At 35.8% G+C, this 15,020-nt stretch overlaps 1 protein-coding gene across 5 annotated transcripts in view; it reads right to left on the bottom strand.

The window, feature by feature from the left end:
- The window catches only part of Fmn1 (formin 1), a 401,580-nt gene that overhangs the window by 143,134 nt on the left and 243,426 nt on the right, over positions 1–15,020 (bottom strand). For all 5 annotated transcript variants that reach the window (XM_058584664.1, XM_058584665.1, XM_046461452.2 and 2 more), the window contains one exon: positions 8,161–8,248. In XM_058584664.1, the coding sequence (XP_058440647.1) occupies positions 8,161–8,248 (88 nt within the window). The remainder of the gene's footprint in view (positions 1–8,160; positions 8,249–15,020) is intronic.

The raw sequence follows: 15,020 nt of genomic DNA, 5'->3' as shown, positions 1-15,020 counted from the left end.
TCTGACATGTGGAAGATCTCACAGGATTGGGTTGGTTCATCAGGTTTTGGCCAATATTGATTTTAAGAATAATTCTGATACAACCCATTTCTTCTTTTTTTGTATTCCCTTAGGTAGCTGACACGATTGCCTTGCACAAACTAGTGTGTAATAATTCTTGTACATGGATTCAATCTATTTCCAGCCCAACAAAGCAAAGGCTGATAGGATTATTTGACTCTACTAATGAAAATTATTTGTTGACAATGTTCACTTCCAATTAGCCAATGTAAAACTTAAATGTTTTATCCAAATTACAGTCAGTTTTTAAGGCCTCAATAAAAAGCTCAATTGCTAAGGAAAAGAAAACAGAATGAGGTAAGTAACACAAGACAGTTTTTTAAAATCCTGCATAACCTATCCCCCAAAACTCTAACAAACTTATTGTCCCAACCTCTACCAAGGAAAAAGAAAGAAAACATGGGGTTCATGAAAGGAGGCAATGATACAATCTGAAAGTTGAAGAGAAAGGGATCTGGAACATCTTTCCACAGTCTCAATACCCAATAATGAGCCCATCACTCAGAAGGAAGACCAAATCCAAGATAAAAGTACAAAACATGAAAGGCCGGGCAGGTAGAGAGAGATGCAAAGAGGCCAGCGGACAGGACTTGCTCCCAGAAGTGCTCTGAGACCACAGCTCTTTACAGTAGTCCCAAATCCCCCAGAACCTCTCTTCAGTATGCCTTGATTTCCCCCAACTGGCACTATGATCTACCTGTGATAGGTGCCAGGCTCACCTATGCAGACAAAGATGTGCAAGAACTTTTGCTGGATGCCAGTATCCAAATGAAATGCTTGAGGGACCAGTTAGGAAGCAGCTCAAAGGAACCTCTGTCCACCACATTAGAAGGATTAATAATTAATTGCTATTAGCTATTACAACCATGACAAAACCCAGGGAAGCAAAAGCTCATACAGAAAAATGAAAGAGCACAAACAAAAGTTGCTTCCAGAAACACAGAGGATAAAAAATATCAAGGGAACATAGTTTCTAACCTTAACTACACTGTTATATGACTAAGTAGAGACCTTAATTCAGGTATCCATGGAATGAAAGGTGAATGTAAAAAGATAAAAAGGGAGATGTTCAGAGGTGGAAAAAAATGACACTTACCTCATAAAACTCCTATAAACAAGGAGTATTTTGCTAATCTATTCCAAATTCTCAAAAATCACTCAATCTCACAGAGCAAAAATCCTAATTCTCGCTTAAGTCTAGGCATGTACTATACCTGAAGGTGGCCAAGGAGCCACTTTAGAGGTACAATTAAAATTGCTCATGGTTCAAACCTTAAAGAAGTGCACAGAGCACAGAATTCACAAAACTTCCTCTCCCTTATCCCCTCTGTTCTCTGAAGGCCAGTGGAATGAGAAACGTTCGGGTTAAGCGGCTTCTGTTCTTCCATTAGTTCTGGTTCTTTTAAGCTGAAATTACATTCCAGGCAGATTGGATGGTCTCAGCCAGATGCCTGAAGGTAAAGTACAAAGAAATGCCACCCTCTGCTTGTTGGTCTCAGCTCTGCAAGTTAAAGAATGTATAATGGTTTAGAAAGAGGTGGGTGAAGTCCTGCTGCTCAGGTGTTTTAGAGAGGAAGAAAAAGTGCGGAAGAAAAAGGAAATGATAGAGCTACTATTTATGTTTATTTTATTAAAAAATTTTAACATATATATATTTAATGAGTTAATTGACACTGGCCCATTCACTGAGTGACATGATGATGTCACTTAGAGAGTAACCTCCTTCATGTATGACATCCACTCTTCCTTTGTTTTTGACATACTATGAGACTTGAGGGGGAAATTAAAGTAAGTTTTTTGATTCTAAACTCTGCTTTCAGCCGAATTTCACAAAATAAATAAGCTGAAGTCAAGATTCCTGAAAAAAAAAAACAACTATATACTTATATCTATCAAAATAAGAAAATGATAGAGTAGATGATGGTGAGCACAAGCTCTTTGTCAGACACAGAACAGAGTAAAAGTAAGGATGGTCACAGTAGATCTGCTAAGAAGTTGAGCTCTGTGAACATTAATTAAAAAAATTATCAAGAAGACTATCTAAAATGTGGGTTTAGATTCACTATTGTCAACAATGAGCCTTGTCCTAATTGTGTTAGGTTAATGAGAACCTGAAACCATCAAAATTAGCAAGGCATTTAAAAGTATTATTGATCTCATTTTAATTCAGATTTCCCTGTTTTAAAATGAGCATGTAAATTTTGTAATGCATTTATGTAACATACACATTTTAAAAAACATATCTTGGAAAACCATGCTCTAAAACTTTTTACTGGTAGGGTATACTATAAAAAATTTTGGAAGTGAAATGCCTTTTGAGTAGTGACTTCTCTAGGCTAGAGTGAGATTTTCCTCAGGAAAGTCCTAAATAAATTGTGGTCAGTTTCAGATGTCTGACCAAATCTATTATGTTTTAGACAGCTCCCATAAATCTGGACATAAGATTTTAGATATTATTAAGGCCAAAACAGATAAGGTCCAGAGGGCATTCTCAGATCTGGGTTTTGGTCTCTTGAGCATAAAATAACCAATCAGTATCCCTTTCTTGTACTGAGATTCCTCAACAGAAAGATAGGTTATGATGCAGCTGAATGCTCAGGCTGAGACTCTGGACTGGTAGAAACTAAAGTGAAAAATGTTTTATTTTGATGTTAGATTAAATATTATAAATATGAATTCTGAGTGTACGGGAAATTCCACACGAATGCCAGGAGGTTTCTGGCACCTAGTGTGTGGCAATGCATATGGAGGTTTATATCAAGAATAGTCAACAGCAATTTTCCATATCCCCTGGGACAGAATTAGAGGAAATCACTAATGTGGAATGAAAACACTCATTTTCAATCATGATAGGCAGTTGCTGTGTCCACAGATGCCAAATGCTTTTAAATATAAGTCATCCCATCTAGCAGATGGAACACCAGCAGTCACTTATTCGGAATCTGTCCAGGCTCTGTGGGCAGGATGGTCAGCCTCCTGGAACCATTCTCTCCAACAACCAAGGCTTTCCTTTGGTGATTCAGAGTTTTAGATTTCAGGCAGTATATGAGGATTTGGCTTTGTTCTGAAAGATGTCAAACATCTCTTTGGGTAAAGAGAACCAGGTAGAGGTTCCTCTTTGAGGTTTATTTTATGTCTCACCTAGCCTTATCCACCTACTGCCATTAACATAATGATCTCTAGTTCTATTCATTAAACTGCTTTTGTTCTACATTTCTACTTTTCAAGTTTTGTATCATTATGCACACTCTTGCTGAATCCAAAATCTAAGGGTGCCGGCTGAATTTCTTCTTCATCACTCTCTGCAATACATTTCTATAGATGCAGTCTTAGTTCTGGCCTTTATCACTTATCATCTGAACAGTTGCAAACTCTTTCTAGCAGACTTATCCTCCTTTAATTTCATTTTTGTTTATTCATCCAACAGGCACTTAGATCAGCACCTGTATGCTGGAATCAAGTGCAAGGTGCTGGGGACATATCAAAAAGCAGTCTCCATCTCGGAGCTAATGTTCTGGTAGTTGATGTAAATAAGAACATAAGCAGATACTTGAATACAACATTAAGTAGGGAGAAAGTGAGATAATTAACTTAGGATGAGTTCTATTAGGAAGCAAGGATGTGAGAAGGCCTTTTTGAGGTGACATTTAAGCTGAAACCTACATTAAAGAAAAAGCTAGCTGTATAGAGCATTCCAGATAGAGACAATGTACTATGCATTCAAAGATACAAAAGGAGGGAAGAACTTGCCCTTTTCAAGGAATCAAAGATGATCACTGTGGCTAGCTAGAAGTGCAGTGAGCAGGAAGGCTAGAAGAGCAAAGGGAAGGAAGTTAGAGATACAGCGCACATAGGGCCTTCAAGGTCGGTCTCAGAGACACTACTGCACTCACAATCAGTCAGCACTGTTCCCCTAAAAGATCTTATCTCTGGCACTGATGCAAAAGGTCCAGACTTCATGTGATGACATTCTGGGCCCTTCCTGTTTTGGATGCTGCTTGTGTTTCCAGCCTTACCCCTGAAACAAACCACATTCTTATGCATTCTGTACATGTAAGTTGTGTCCCCTTTTGCAAGTCTTATTTCCTGTTCTTTCCTCTAGGCGAAGAGCTCTGTCTCTGTGTGTAAGAACTCATCCTCTAAGACTCATCTAAAGTTGTACGTGAAGAGTAAAGATATTTCTGTTATTTCATAGCCCACTCTACTGCAGTCTTGGCTGCTTGTACATCCCCTCCCACCATCGTGTGAGCTTTCCAAAATGTTATACTTAAAATTTTAAATGTTGTTGAAATCATGGTGCCTGATAAGAGCTGGCATTTAATACATGTTAAAGACAGGCAGTTAGTTTTACCCAAATGCACCAGAATGGAATATGTGACGTTCTGATTCTATATAGACTAAGGCTTAGTCTATTAAAATAATCAAATTAAATTTAACAAACATTTGAATATATGGCTTTAATACATGATGCATTAGACCAATTAGTTGTAAGCAATACTTAATCAGAGAACTTCCTAGAAAGCAAATAAACATAACATAAAGGTACAAAAACTGGTTGTTATTTATTAACCACAAGAGCTTGAACATAGAATTGCAAAATTTCACTTCCTGAATGTACACTGTAGACAGACCGCCCTAGTGGACCACATAGAGTAGTGCTCACCATACCAATAAGAAAAATCAGGTTGCTCTTTAAGAACTGGTCCAGTTTTCGGGAAAATGAATAAAACTAGAGACCATTATGTTAAGCAAAATAAGTCAAACTCAGAAGGTCAAGGGTTGTATGTTTCTCTCATATGCAGAACCTAGAGAAGAAAAAGGAAAAGAAAGAGGGGGAGATCTCATGAAAATCAAAAGGAGATCAGTAGAGGAAAGAGGTCAAGGGACGGGAGGTGGGGAGAGAAGGGGAAATTGCTGGGCAGTGATATTGGCTAAATTAAGTTGTTTAATTATGTGCATATATGATATGTAACAACAAATACCATTGTTATGTACAACTTATAATGTGCCCATAAAAAAAGTGGAAGGAAAAAAAAGACCTAGACCAGTAAAAGCCAGATTATCGATCTCATCTATTTGTGGGAGGTACCTTTGTACTGAAATACTTAAAACTCTTATCAAGATGACAAAGCTGTAATCCCAGCAAGACAAGATTGAAATGTCAAAATTGTTATTTAGAAAACTGGAATGCTTGAAGCTCTTCAGGATACCCGTAGGTACTTCTGTTCCTACAAACAGAATAATATTTTTTATAAGAATCAGGCATTTCCAAGAATCAGAACTGTTCCTTTCTACTCATACCTTCCTGTCTCTTCTCATTGATCCCTCTGCTCATCCATTCAAAACACACTCACTGTGTGCTATGCACATGATAGGGATAGGGTGAAGGAGACTGCATTTTCGTGGGGAAAACATCAGGAAGAGATACAATGCCACACAGAGACAAGTGATGGAGAAAACATTGAGCAGATAAGATACTTTATTCATAACAAAGAAATATTCTCCTCCCTAAGTGAACAAACTAGGGTTCTGGTTTATATATCAGCTTCTTGTAAGTTTGGAAAATGTGAGTTAATGCCTCTGGTCTTTGTGCCCTGACAAAGATGAATATATGACCAGAAGGCTTAGGAATAAACCAGAGGCTTCTGAAGTATGGTCATTTCACCAAGGCTGATACACTGTGAGACTGCCTGGCTGCCAGCTGGCCGCCTCCAATCACATCTCCCCTCACATAAAAGTAAATGTTTCAGGCCAACCTCAGCACAGGGAGTCCTTTCAACAGAATGACAACACAAGGCCAAGCACATTCCATTTATGACCAGACATGGATTCAGAATGAAATATAACTGACAAAGCCCTGACTCTTAGTGACCTCCACGTGCCAGTGTCAGTCAAGGGTTCATCTGGAATACATTGCTAAAGGAAAAACATGGAATGGAGATTATTTTTTAGAACTTAGGAGCCAACTCTGCAGTGGATACATAGGTGCCTGAGGCAGACGGAAGAGCTAAAATCATGATCGCACTACTTAGATTTATGTGATGCCAGTTTGCATCTCCAATGCTGAAATAAGAGTTGGTTTTTGCTTCACAAAGGCATGTTCTTGCCCAAAGTAGAATCTTGGAAAGGTCTGGGTGAAATAATTTTTACTCAACTTACAATGAATATTGAGCCAATGAGGCTGGAATTCCATGGGAAGGTTTATGATCCTGAGCAGTGAACTACAGTATCATGGGGCTAGAATGACCCTTGTTCATGTGGCAATCTGTCATCCTGAAGCAGGACATGGCTAATAGGAACTGCATAAAGGCCATGGTGGTGAAACCAAGCACACCTGGCGAGACATGTTGTTCACAACAAGACTCTCCCACCACACCTGCAGAATCCCCTTCTCATTGCAATGACTGCCTCAGAGAGTTACTTTCCCACCACAAGACTACCAACTCCCCTGCAGAATTTTTTTTCCTTTCTTCCCTTTTTTTCTTTGCCGTAGCATCACATTCTCCTGATTTGAATACTTCTCCTAGAAGACCTAACTTTAGACCCTTCTAAAGTCACTGAAGAATCCTAGTGCCCCAAAGTCAAAGAAATCTAGTTACCACAATGTTTCCCAAGGTTTAATATTCATACTTATATATTCAGTTCTACTGTTGAACATAAATGTTAAAAACGTTTCACTTATCCAAATACTTGTAACTGTCATTTACTTTGGATATCCATATTTCCAGCCTTTTGTGGAATTTAAAATCTTTTATAATACAGCAAAATTTTAAGCCCCTGAGAAAGCTACTTTAAAAGGAAAAGCAGCATGTGAAAGGATCTCAAGAGCCTCTTGGTTTAGGCCTTCAGGAGTGGCTGAGTCACAGGGTAAAAAGGAACAAGCAACACCAAGAAAAACCGAAGGGTGGGGTAGCTTCAGAGTGCTCCCACTGTTAAACCAACGCTTAATTCTACTGAAGCCACCTTAAAGATTGTAGTCCACTCAGAAAACATTGTAAGTGACATGCCAAAATTAAGATTTACATTTAATTTATTACTGAGAAAAGGGAACATTGTTCTAATGAAAGATACAAATTTTTAAAAAGTATGATGGCTTTTGATTCCCTTTTCTAGAAATCCAGAGAAGTACACAAATTTTTTTTTCTTTTATAAATGTCTTTTATTTAAAACTGAGCCAAAGATAACCAAGTAGGGAAAAAGAACCACACCATCACCAACAACAAAGTGATTAAGAGACAATGATGTAACCACATGGTTGATAAAAGTATTTCTCTACAGATGTATTCAGCCAATGAGGAAGAAATGATTAAATTAGTACATTGTTATTTTGCAGACTTCTAAAGAAACAATCTGAGCAAAGATCACCAGTGCCTACTAGTGTCATAGACAATATTATATACTTCTTGATGGAATATACAATAACATCTATGAAGTATTCTTCCACCACTCAGATTAAGCTTCTAGGTCAAATTAGCAGTATACAGAAAACACATTGGACAGAGAAACTTAATTGCACAGTAATGTAATCAGCAAAATAAAAAAAAAGGAAATATCTACAGGACAAGTAACCTTCTGTCTTCAATGAATGAATTACAAAGGAAAAAAAAAACACAAAAAGAAGATGGGGAGGAGAAAACTTCAGATTAAAAGAAACTTGAGAGACACATCAATGGCAATGCAGAACATCTGTTTGGATCCTCATCCAAAATAACTGTAAATGAATGGGTAAATTAAGGAGTATAGGAACAACCAGGGAAACTACAACCACAGATGTGAGGACACTGAGAAACTGTTATTTTTCTTTTGAAAGGCATCATATGACACTAGAGTTATGTTTGAAAAAGTGTCCTTATCTTTTATGGCTAGTACAAATATTTTTAGCAGATGAATTATAAAATATCTGAGATTTGCCTCATAATAATCCAGTTGGTGGTAGGGAGGGTGCTGGAGACAGAAACAAAAGTGAGGAGATGGATATGCAGCTGGGCATTGGATTCATGAATTCATTATGACATTTTAATTTTGTATATATTCAAAATTCTATGATAAATGTTTTAAAAATCTAAAAGTTGTAAAAAAAAAATGATGGAAAAGACTTACCCTGCTGGATATCCTTCATTTCTAAATGTAAACTAGATATCAAGATTCCCACGGTTTGAGATCGTTTTCCATCCAATAACTTGATGATCTGGAATTTTAAAAGAAAAAAAAAAAAGAATACAAGCTCAAATGACTATAAAAATCTTTTAGGAAGCACACAAAGAGACAGTAAGACTCAGATACACTGAAGGATGAGCTAAACGGACCACAGACACTACTCTAAATGATACTTGATTGGAAAGCAGCTTAACTGAACTTGCAGATGTTTTACAAAATAAAGGGGAAAATGCTGCGGAGAATTCAACCAGCCCAATGCAAACACTAAAAAAATCTTCAGAATATCTTACTCTGATCTTTTAACTCAAATATTTTTTAACTAAGTTGTAACAGAAACATGATGTACAATGCTACACCCAGCTTTTTCACTTATCAATGGGATATTGTCACATTGCTGCCTAAGTCTCCAGTCTTTGCAGTGATTCTGTCTGCTGAAGAGCTTAGTGGAAAGAATATTCCCATCTTGTGACAGCTTCCCATCAGCAATGTGGCCTCGAGGAATCTAACTTCATCCTGAGCTTATACTTACTGCATTTAGCTTATACATTGATTTTAGATATTAAATGATTTGACATATATAAAGCGCCTAACATATTTGCTGATCTATATTTACTATGTAAATAAAGTTTCCCTATTTCAGGAAGTTAGGTTGCTTCCTATTGTACAATCATTAGCATAAAGAATTGAAATATTTTATTCATGAAGTTTTAATTTTAAATTGTTTCAAATTATTTTTTATCATAATATGTCTCTCAAAACTTTTACAATCTTTTTAAAAACTGCAAGTACTTCATCGCCAATTACTTCAACATTTATGAATAGCCCCTAAAGAAGTCTAGTAGTTTTTTCTAAGCCAAATAAGACAAATCAGCTCCTACTAATGTATAACACAGCGACCACTAAGGGGGGAAATTACCTTTTCCCTAATGTAGCAGGGCTGGGAAAATCAATAGGAAACATACATAAAACATCACCAAATCTTCTAAGTGTTTTTAATGTACTTTTCTGGGTAAAATACAAACTAAACAGCTATATTTCCCTTCCCAACTAGGTGTTTAAAAATTACAAAATATAGTGAAGACAGGACTAAACAATAGCAATATCTACCTCATATTTTTTAGTATGTTAGTCTAGTTGTTTGGTGGTTGAACAAGGGTAACAAGAGTTTGTTACAATCAAGATTATCTAATAGCCTAATTCTCTACCTACCTATCAATTTATTCTCAATTATTACCAGCACTTTGTCTTCCCTTTTCCTAATTAGAATGGATATTTTTATATAACTATTAGGTATAAAATATAGTAAATACTAAACTTTAATCAAGATAAAAGAAAAATCTGATTTTTCAGTTGCTCTGTTTAATCATTTCAACATTAGTCTTAGATAAAGATTTCTAGAGAAGAGAATTTCAGGAGTTTCAAGAAGGATATAAAGAAGATAATTACTATTTTTATAATTTTTCACATAAAAGCAAACACAAAAGAAGTAGTAACAAAGCATAATCAAATATCTTTAAAAATGTTGTTTTTTGGAGAACCCAAATTTAAAGCCAACTGATTTTTAAAAGTCCAATACAAAATTAAGAAAATCCAAATAGGTTATAAACAATGAGCCATGTATTCATTAATTTAAAAAATATTTGCTGTGTATATGTTGTGCTTCTGGGACTATTTTGGACTCTGGGGATGCAGAGGTGAGTGAGACAGATTAAGAAGACACTGCCCTCAAGAAGCATGTAGCTTGGAAAGTTTGAAATTCACTGTGGTGAAATTGCTATTGTCTATCAAAACACAAATAAATTAATTGCCTAAACTACCAAGATAGCAAATTCAAAAGAAGATGGGCTTTGGGAAATTGACTAGATATGTGCTTAAGTGTCCAGGACAGTGACTGATACAACCATGGCATACACATCAATGCCCAGAAGACAGGCACGGGAATTCAACTTATGTCAAGATTGCATTTAGGTCACCAAAGTTTCTTCAAATGAAAAATCAGACTATACAGTCAGGACTCCAAAATCCATTAACCACACATTCTGCCTGCAAGACAATGTTCAAATGCAAGTTGTTCTACTAAAAGTGACAAGCGAGACACCTGAGGAACCCAGCCAATGCATACTGATTCTGCTGTCATTTCTTGCTTGCAAAGCCAAGTCAATCCATCCCCACTTCATCATTCCACCAGGCTGCACTGTGGAAAGGATGTCACTGCAGGAAGCCATCCTTTGAATTTTACCCATGACTGTGGGTGAAAGGTGTTAGGAAGGTGTTACTTGTAGGGTAATGCCTTAAAGAGTTTTTCCTAAATTCGGTACTGCCTCCTAATAGGGTGGGTAAGGTTGGCAGTGGAATTAGAGCCTTTGTATTTTTGTTCCTATATATGTACCAAATTCTGTCTACTTTGGACAGAACCTTTGCAAATATCTTTTTATGTTTCCATTTACTCACTTTTCATAGCAGAATAATTCTGGAGTCCTTCTCAAAACCAACTCAAATATTTGGAACACAGTGGACATTGAATTTATATCCCAAACCCTGTTTATTTTTACTTGTTTTCGTGGATCTGAAAGCTTACTTTTTAAAGATTATTACTGTGAAAAATACATAACATGAAATTTACTTTATTAAAAATTTGAAGTATAGAATACAGTATTACAAACTATAAGCAAAATGTTCATTAGAACTCTGGAATTTTTTCACCTTGCAAGACTGAAACTATATCTATTGAAGAGCAACTTCCCAATTTTCCCTTCCACCAGCCCTTGGCAACCACCATTCTATTTTCTATTTCTATAAGTTGAACTACTATAACTATCTCATATAATGTCACCACGAATTATTTGTCCATCTGTGACTAGATTATCTTCACTTGGCATAATGTACCGAAGGTTGACTCTCATTGTTGTAAATGACAGATTTCCTTTTTTCATGGCTGGATAATATTTTATTGCATGTATACACCATATTTTCTTTATCCACTTATCCCTTGATAGGCATTTCACTTTAGTTTTATTTTTTTCAAATCTTGTTACTGTGTTTAATGCTACAATGAACATGGAAATGCAAATGTCTTTAAGATTCTGATTCCAGTTCTTTAAAATAATCAGGAGAGGGACTGAAGAATCATATGGTAGTTTCATTTAAAAATTCTTAAGGAAACTCCATACTGTTTCCAGTAGCAGCAACACCATTTTATATTCCCATTGACTATTCACAAGGATCTCCAATTTCTCCATATCCTCACCAAAACTTTATATTTTCTGGTTATTATTATTATTTTTTTTTTGTAGGCACCATGCTAACAGGTATGGGAAGCTATCTTACTGTGGCGTTGAAATACATTTCCCATGATGATTAGTGATGGTGGGCATCTTTTCATATACCTAATGTCCATCTGTATGTATTCTTTGAAGAAATGTCTACTCAATTTGAGAAATTAACTAGATGTATGCTTAAGTGTCCAGGACAGTGATTGACACAACCATGGCATACACATCAATGTCCAGGAGACAGGCACAGGAATTCAATTTATGACAAGATTGTAATTAGGTCACAGAGGTTTCTTGAGCCCATTTTAATTGTTTTTAAATGGAATTTTAGGAGTCCTTCCCATAATTGGACATTAATCCCTTATCAGATATACAGCTTGCAAATACTTCCTCCCAGTTTGTAGGCTGCCTTTTCACTCTGTTAATTGTTTCCTCTGCTGCACACCTCCTTCATTTGAAGTTGTCCCACTTGTCTATTTTTGGTTTTTCTTGCCTGTGCTTTTGGTGTTGTACCAGGAAATAATTTTCAGGATCAATTTTGTGAAGGTTTTCCTTTATGTTTTCTTGTAGGAGTTTTTAGTGTAAGTCTTTAATCTATTGAGTTGATTTTTGTGCATGTTGTGTCTAATTTCATTCTTTTGCAAATTATCTTCTTCCCATTGTTTTAGCACTTTCGTCAAAAACCATGTGAGCACACATGCATGGGTTTATTTCTTGGTTCTCTATTGTTCTCTGTTTGTCTATAATGTCTGCCTTTATGCAATGTCATTACTATTTTGATTACTCTATCTTTATAATACATTTTTTTAGTCAAGAAATATGAGGCATCCATGTTTGTTCTTTTTTGAGGTTGTTTCTGCTGTTTGGAGTATTCTTTGGTTCCAGATGAAGTGTAGGACTTTGGTGTTTTGTTTTTTTTCTATTTCTGAACAACTCCAACTGGGATTTTGAGAGGAAGTGCATTGAATCTGTAGATCCTTTGAGGAATTTGGATGTTTGGACTACATTAAAGCCTTCCAATCCATAACATGAGACATTGTCTTTCCATTTATTTGTGTCTCCCTCAATTTCTTGCAATAATGTCTTGTAGCTTTCAGTGTATGAGTCTTTCACCTTCTTAAGTTTATTGCCAAGTATTTTATTCTTCTTGATGCTATTTTAAATGGAATGTTCTAGGGACGAAGTCTTGGATAATCTCTTGGCTTTTGTCTGCGACATCAGACCAGAAATCCATGAAAACTACCGCATAAATGGATAGGAGAAAGAAGCACCTATTCCCTGGTTAGCACTTCAGAACGTGAAGTGCCTTGAGGAATGTGGAGCTTTAGCAGAGCCTGGGTTCTGTTCTTAGAAAGGCATTAAATTATTTCTCTATGATATAGTAGGTCCCTTTTGGAGAGTAGCAAATCTAGCTTCTTTGTACAGCCTTAGTCCTTATCCAAAGGTGTCATCTTTTTACCTCATCCTTCTTAGGAATTTACTGAGTATGTGTTGTTGTTTTCCTATGCCTTCTAGCTCAAGCAATGGATGTATCAATGTTGACTTTTTCTTTCTTAGATCTAGTAGAAAAAAAACAATTCTTTGAAGAAAGAAAGGGATTAAATAATTTTTTTCCCTTATACTTTCTTGAAGGTCAGGGGCTTTATCTATGAAAAAGTAGTAAATAGTTATTTGTAACTTGTCTGAAGCAGCAGCCAGCCTTAAAGTCGTCCATTCTGACTAAGGATTAGAACAATGAATACTAACATACTTGTTTGGGCTGCTGTTAGTTTATTTTAATCAAAATTATTAGATGATAGGACTCAAGAATTTGTTACATGTTATTATTTGGTGTGATGATAATCATTTAAAAGTAAAGACTTTGCCATACATTTAAAAAAAAAAAAATAAATGGAATGTTCTTTGGGGGGTTGTTTGTTTTTTGGTGTACAAAAACAACTAATTTTTATACATTGATTTTGAAGATTGCCAAGTCTAAATTTATTAGTTCTCAGGGTTTTTTTTATCCTTAGAGATTTCTACACATATGATCATGTCATCTGTATAAAGAGATAATTTTATTTCTTCTTTTTCACTTTGGTTGTCTTTTATTTAATTTTTTGGCCTAACAGCATTAGCTAGGTTTTCCAATATTATGTTCAATAGAGGTGGTGAGAGTGGGCAACCTTATGTTGTTCTTGATCTCAGTGAAAATGTTTTCAGCAATGAGTACAATGTCAGCTTTGAGTTTTTAATACATGGGCTTTATTATGCTGAGATAATTTTTCTTCTACTCCTAGTTTGATGAGTGATTTTTTTATTATGAAGTGTGTTTGAGTTTGTCAAGGGTTTTTTTCTGAATCTATTTAGATGATCCTATGATTTTTTTATCTTTTGTTCTGTTAATGGGATGTAATACATTGATGGATGTTCAAATGATGAACCATCCTTGCATCCCAGGGATAAATCCCACTTGCTCATAGTGTCTGATCCTTTTAACGTCCTCTTAAACGTGGTTTGCTAGTATTTTGTTGGGTAAGTTTACATCTATATTAATCAGGGATAATGGTCTATAGTACTCTATATAGTGTCTTTGGCTGTGGTATCAGGTAATGTTGACTTCATACAATGAATCTGTTCCATCTTTTTCAGTATTTTTAGAAGAAAAAATTTTGCTTCTTTAAATGTTTGATAGATTTTTTTCACTGAAAACATATGCTCCTGGGCTTTTCTCTATCAGGAGATTTTTTAAAAATATATTTGATTCAATCGTCTTACTAGTTATGACTCTGTTTAGATTTTGCATTTCTTCATGAATTGATCTTGGTGGGCTGTATGTTTCTAGGAATTGATCCTTGTCTTCTGGGTTAATTTTTTTTGCATATAACTGCTCATACTAGTTTCTCAAAATTCTCATTTCTGTGGCAGGAATCAGTTGTAATATCTAGTCCTTGGTCCAGCTAAAGATTTCCCAATTTTTATTTTCTTTTTAAAAAAACACTAACTCTTAAGCCAGGCACAGTGACACATGCCTGTAATCCCAGCTGCTCAGGAGGCTGAGACAGGAGGATCCCAATTTTGAGGCCAGCTTCAGCAACTTAGTGAGGCCCTAAGCAACTTACACAAGACCTGATCTCAAAATAAAAAAATAAAAAGGGATGGGGGATGTAGCTCAGTGGAGTAAAGTGCCCCTGGGTTCAATTCCCAGTACCCAAAATTAAAACTCTTAGTTTTGTTGATTTTTTTCCCTATTTCCTATTTTGTTTACTTCTGCTCTAATCTTCATTATTTCATTTTCCTGTACTCTGGGCTGTTCTTTGCTCTTCTAGCTTCATCATGTGTACAGTTAAAGTTGTTTGAGATCTTTTTTGATATAAGTGCTCACCCCTATAAACTTCCTCTTAGTACTGTTTTTGCTGTATACATTTTGGTATATTGTGCTTTTTGCTTTTATTTGTCTTAAGCTATTTTCCAGTTTTTCTTTAGATTCCTTCTTTCACCCACTGGTTGTTCAGGAGTGTGTTGTTTAACTTCTACATACTTGTGAATTTT

This window comes from Marmota monax, unplaced genomic scaffold, assembly GCF_021218885.2.
Source record: "Marmota monax isolate L192 unplaced genomic scaffold, Marmota_monax_Labrador192_F-V1.1 WCK01_AAM20220418_F8-fsc00001, whole genome shotgun sequence".
Classification (NCBI taxonomy): domain Eukaryota; kingdom Metazoa; phylum Chordata; class Mammalia; order Rodentia; family Sciuridae; genus Marmota; species Marmota monax.
This window is presented reverse-complemented; position numbering and strand designations above follow the sequence as displayed.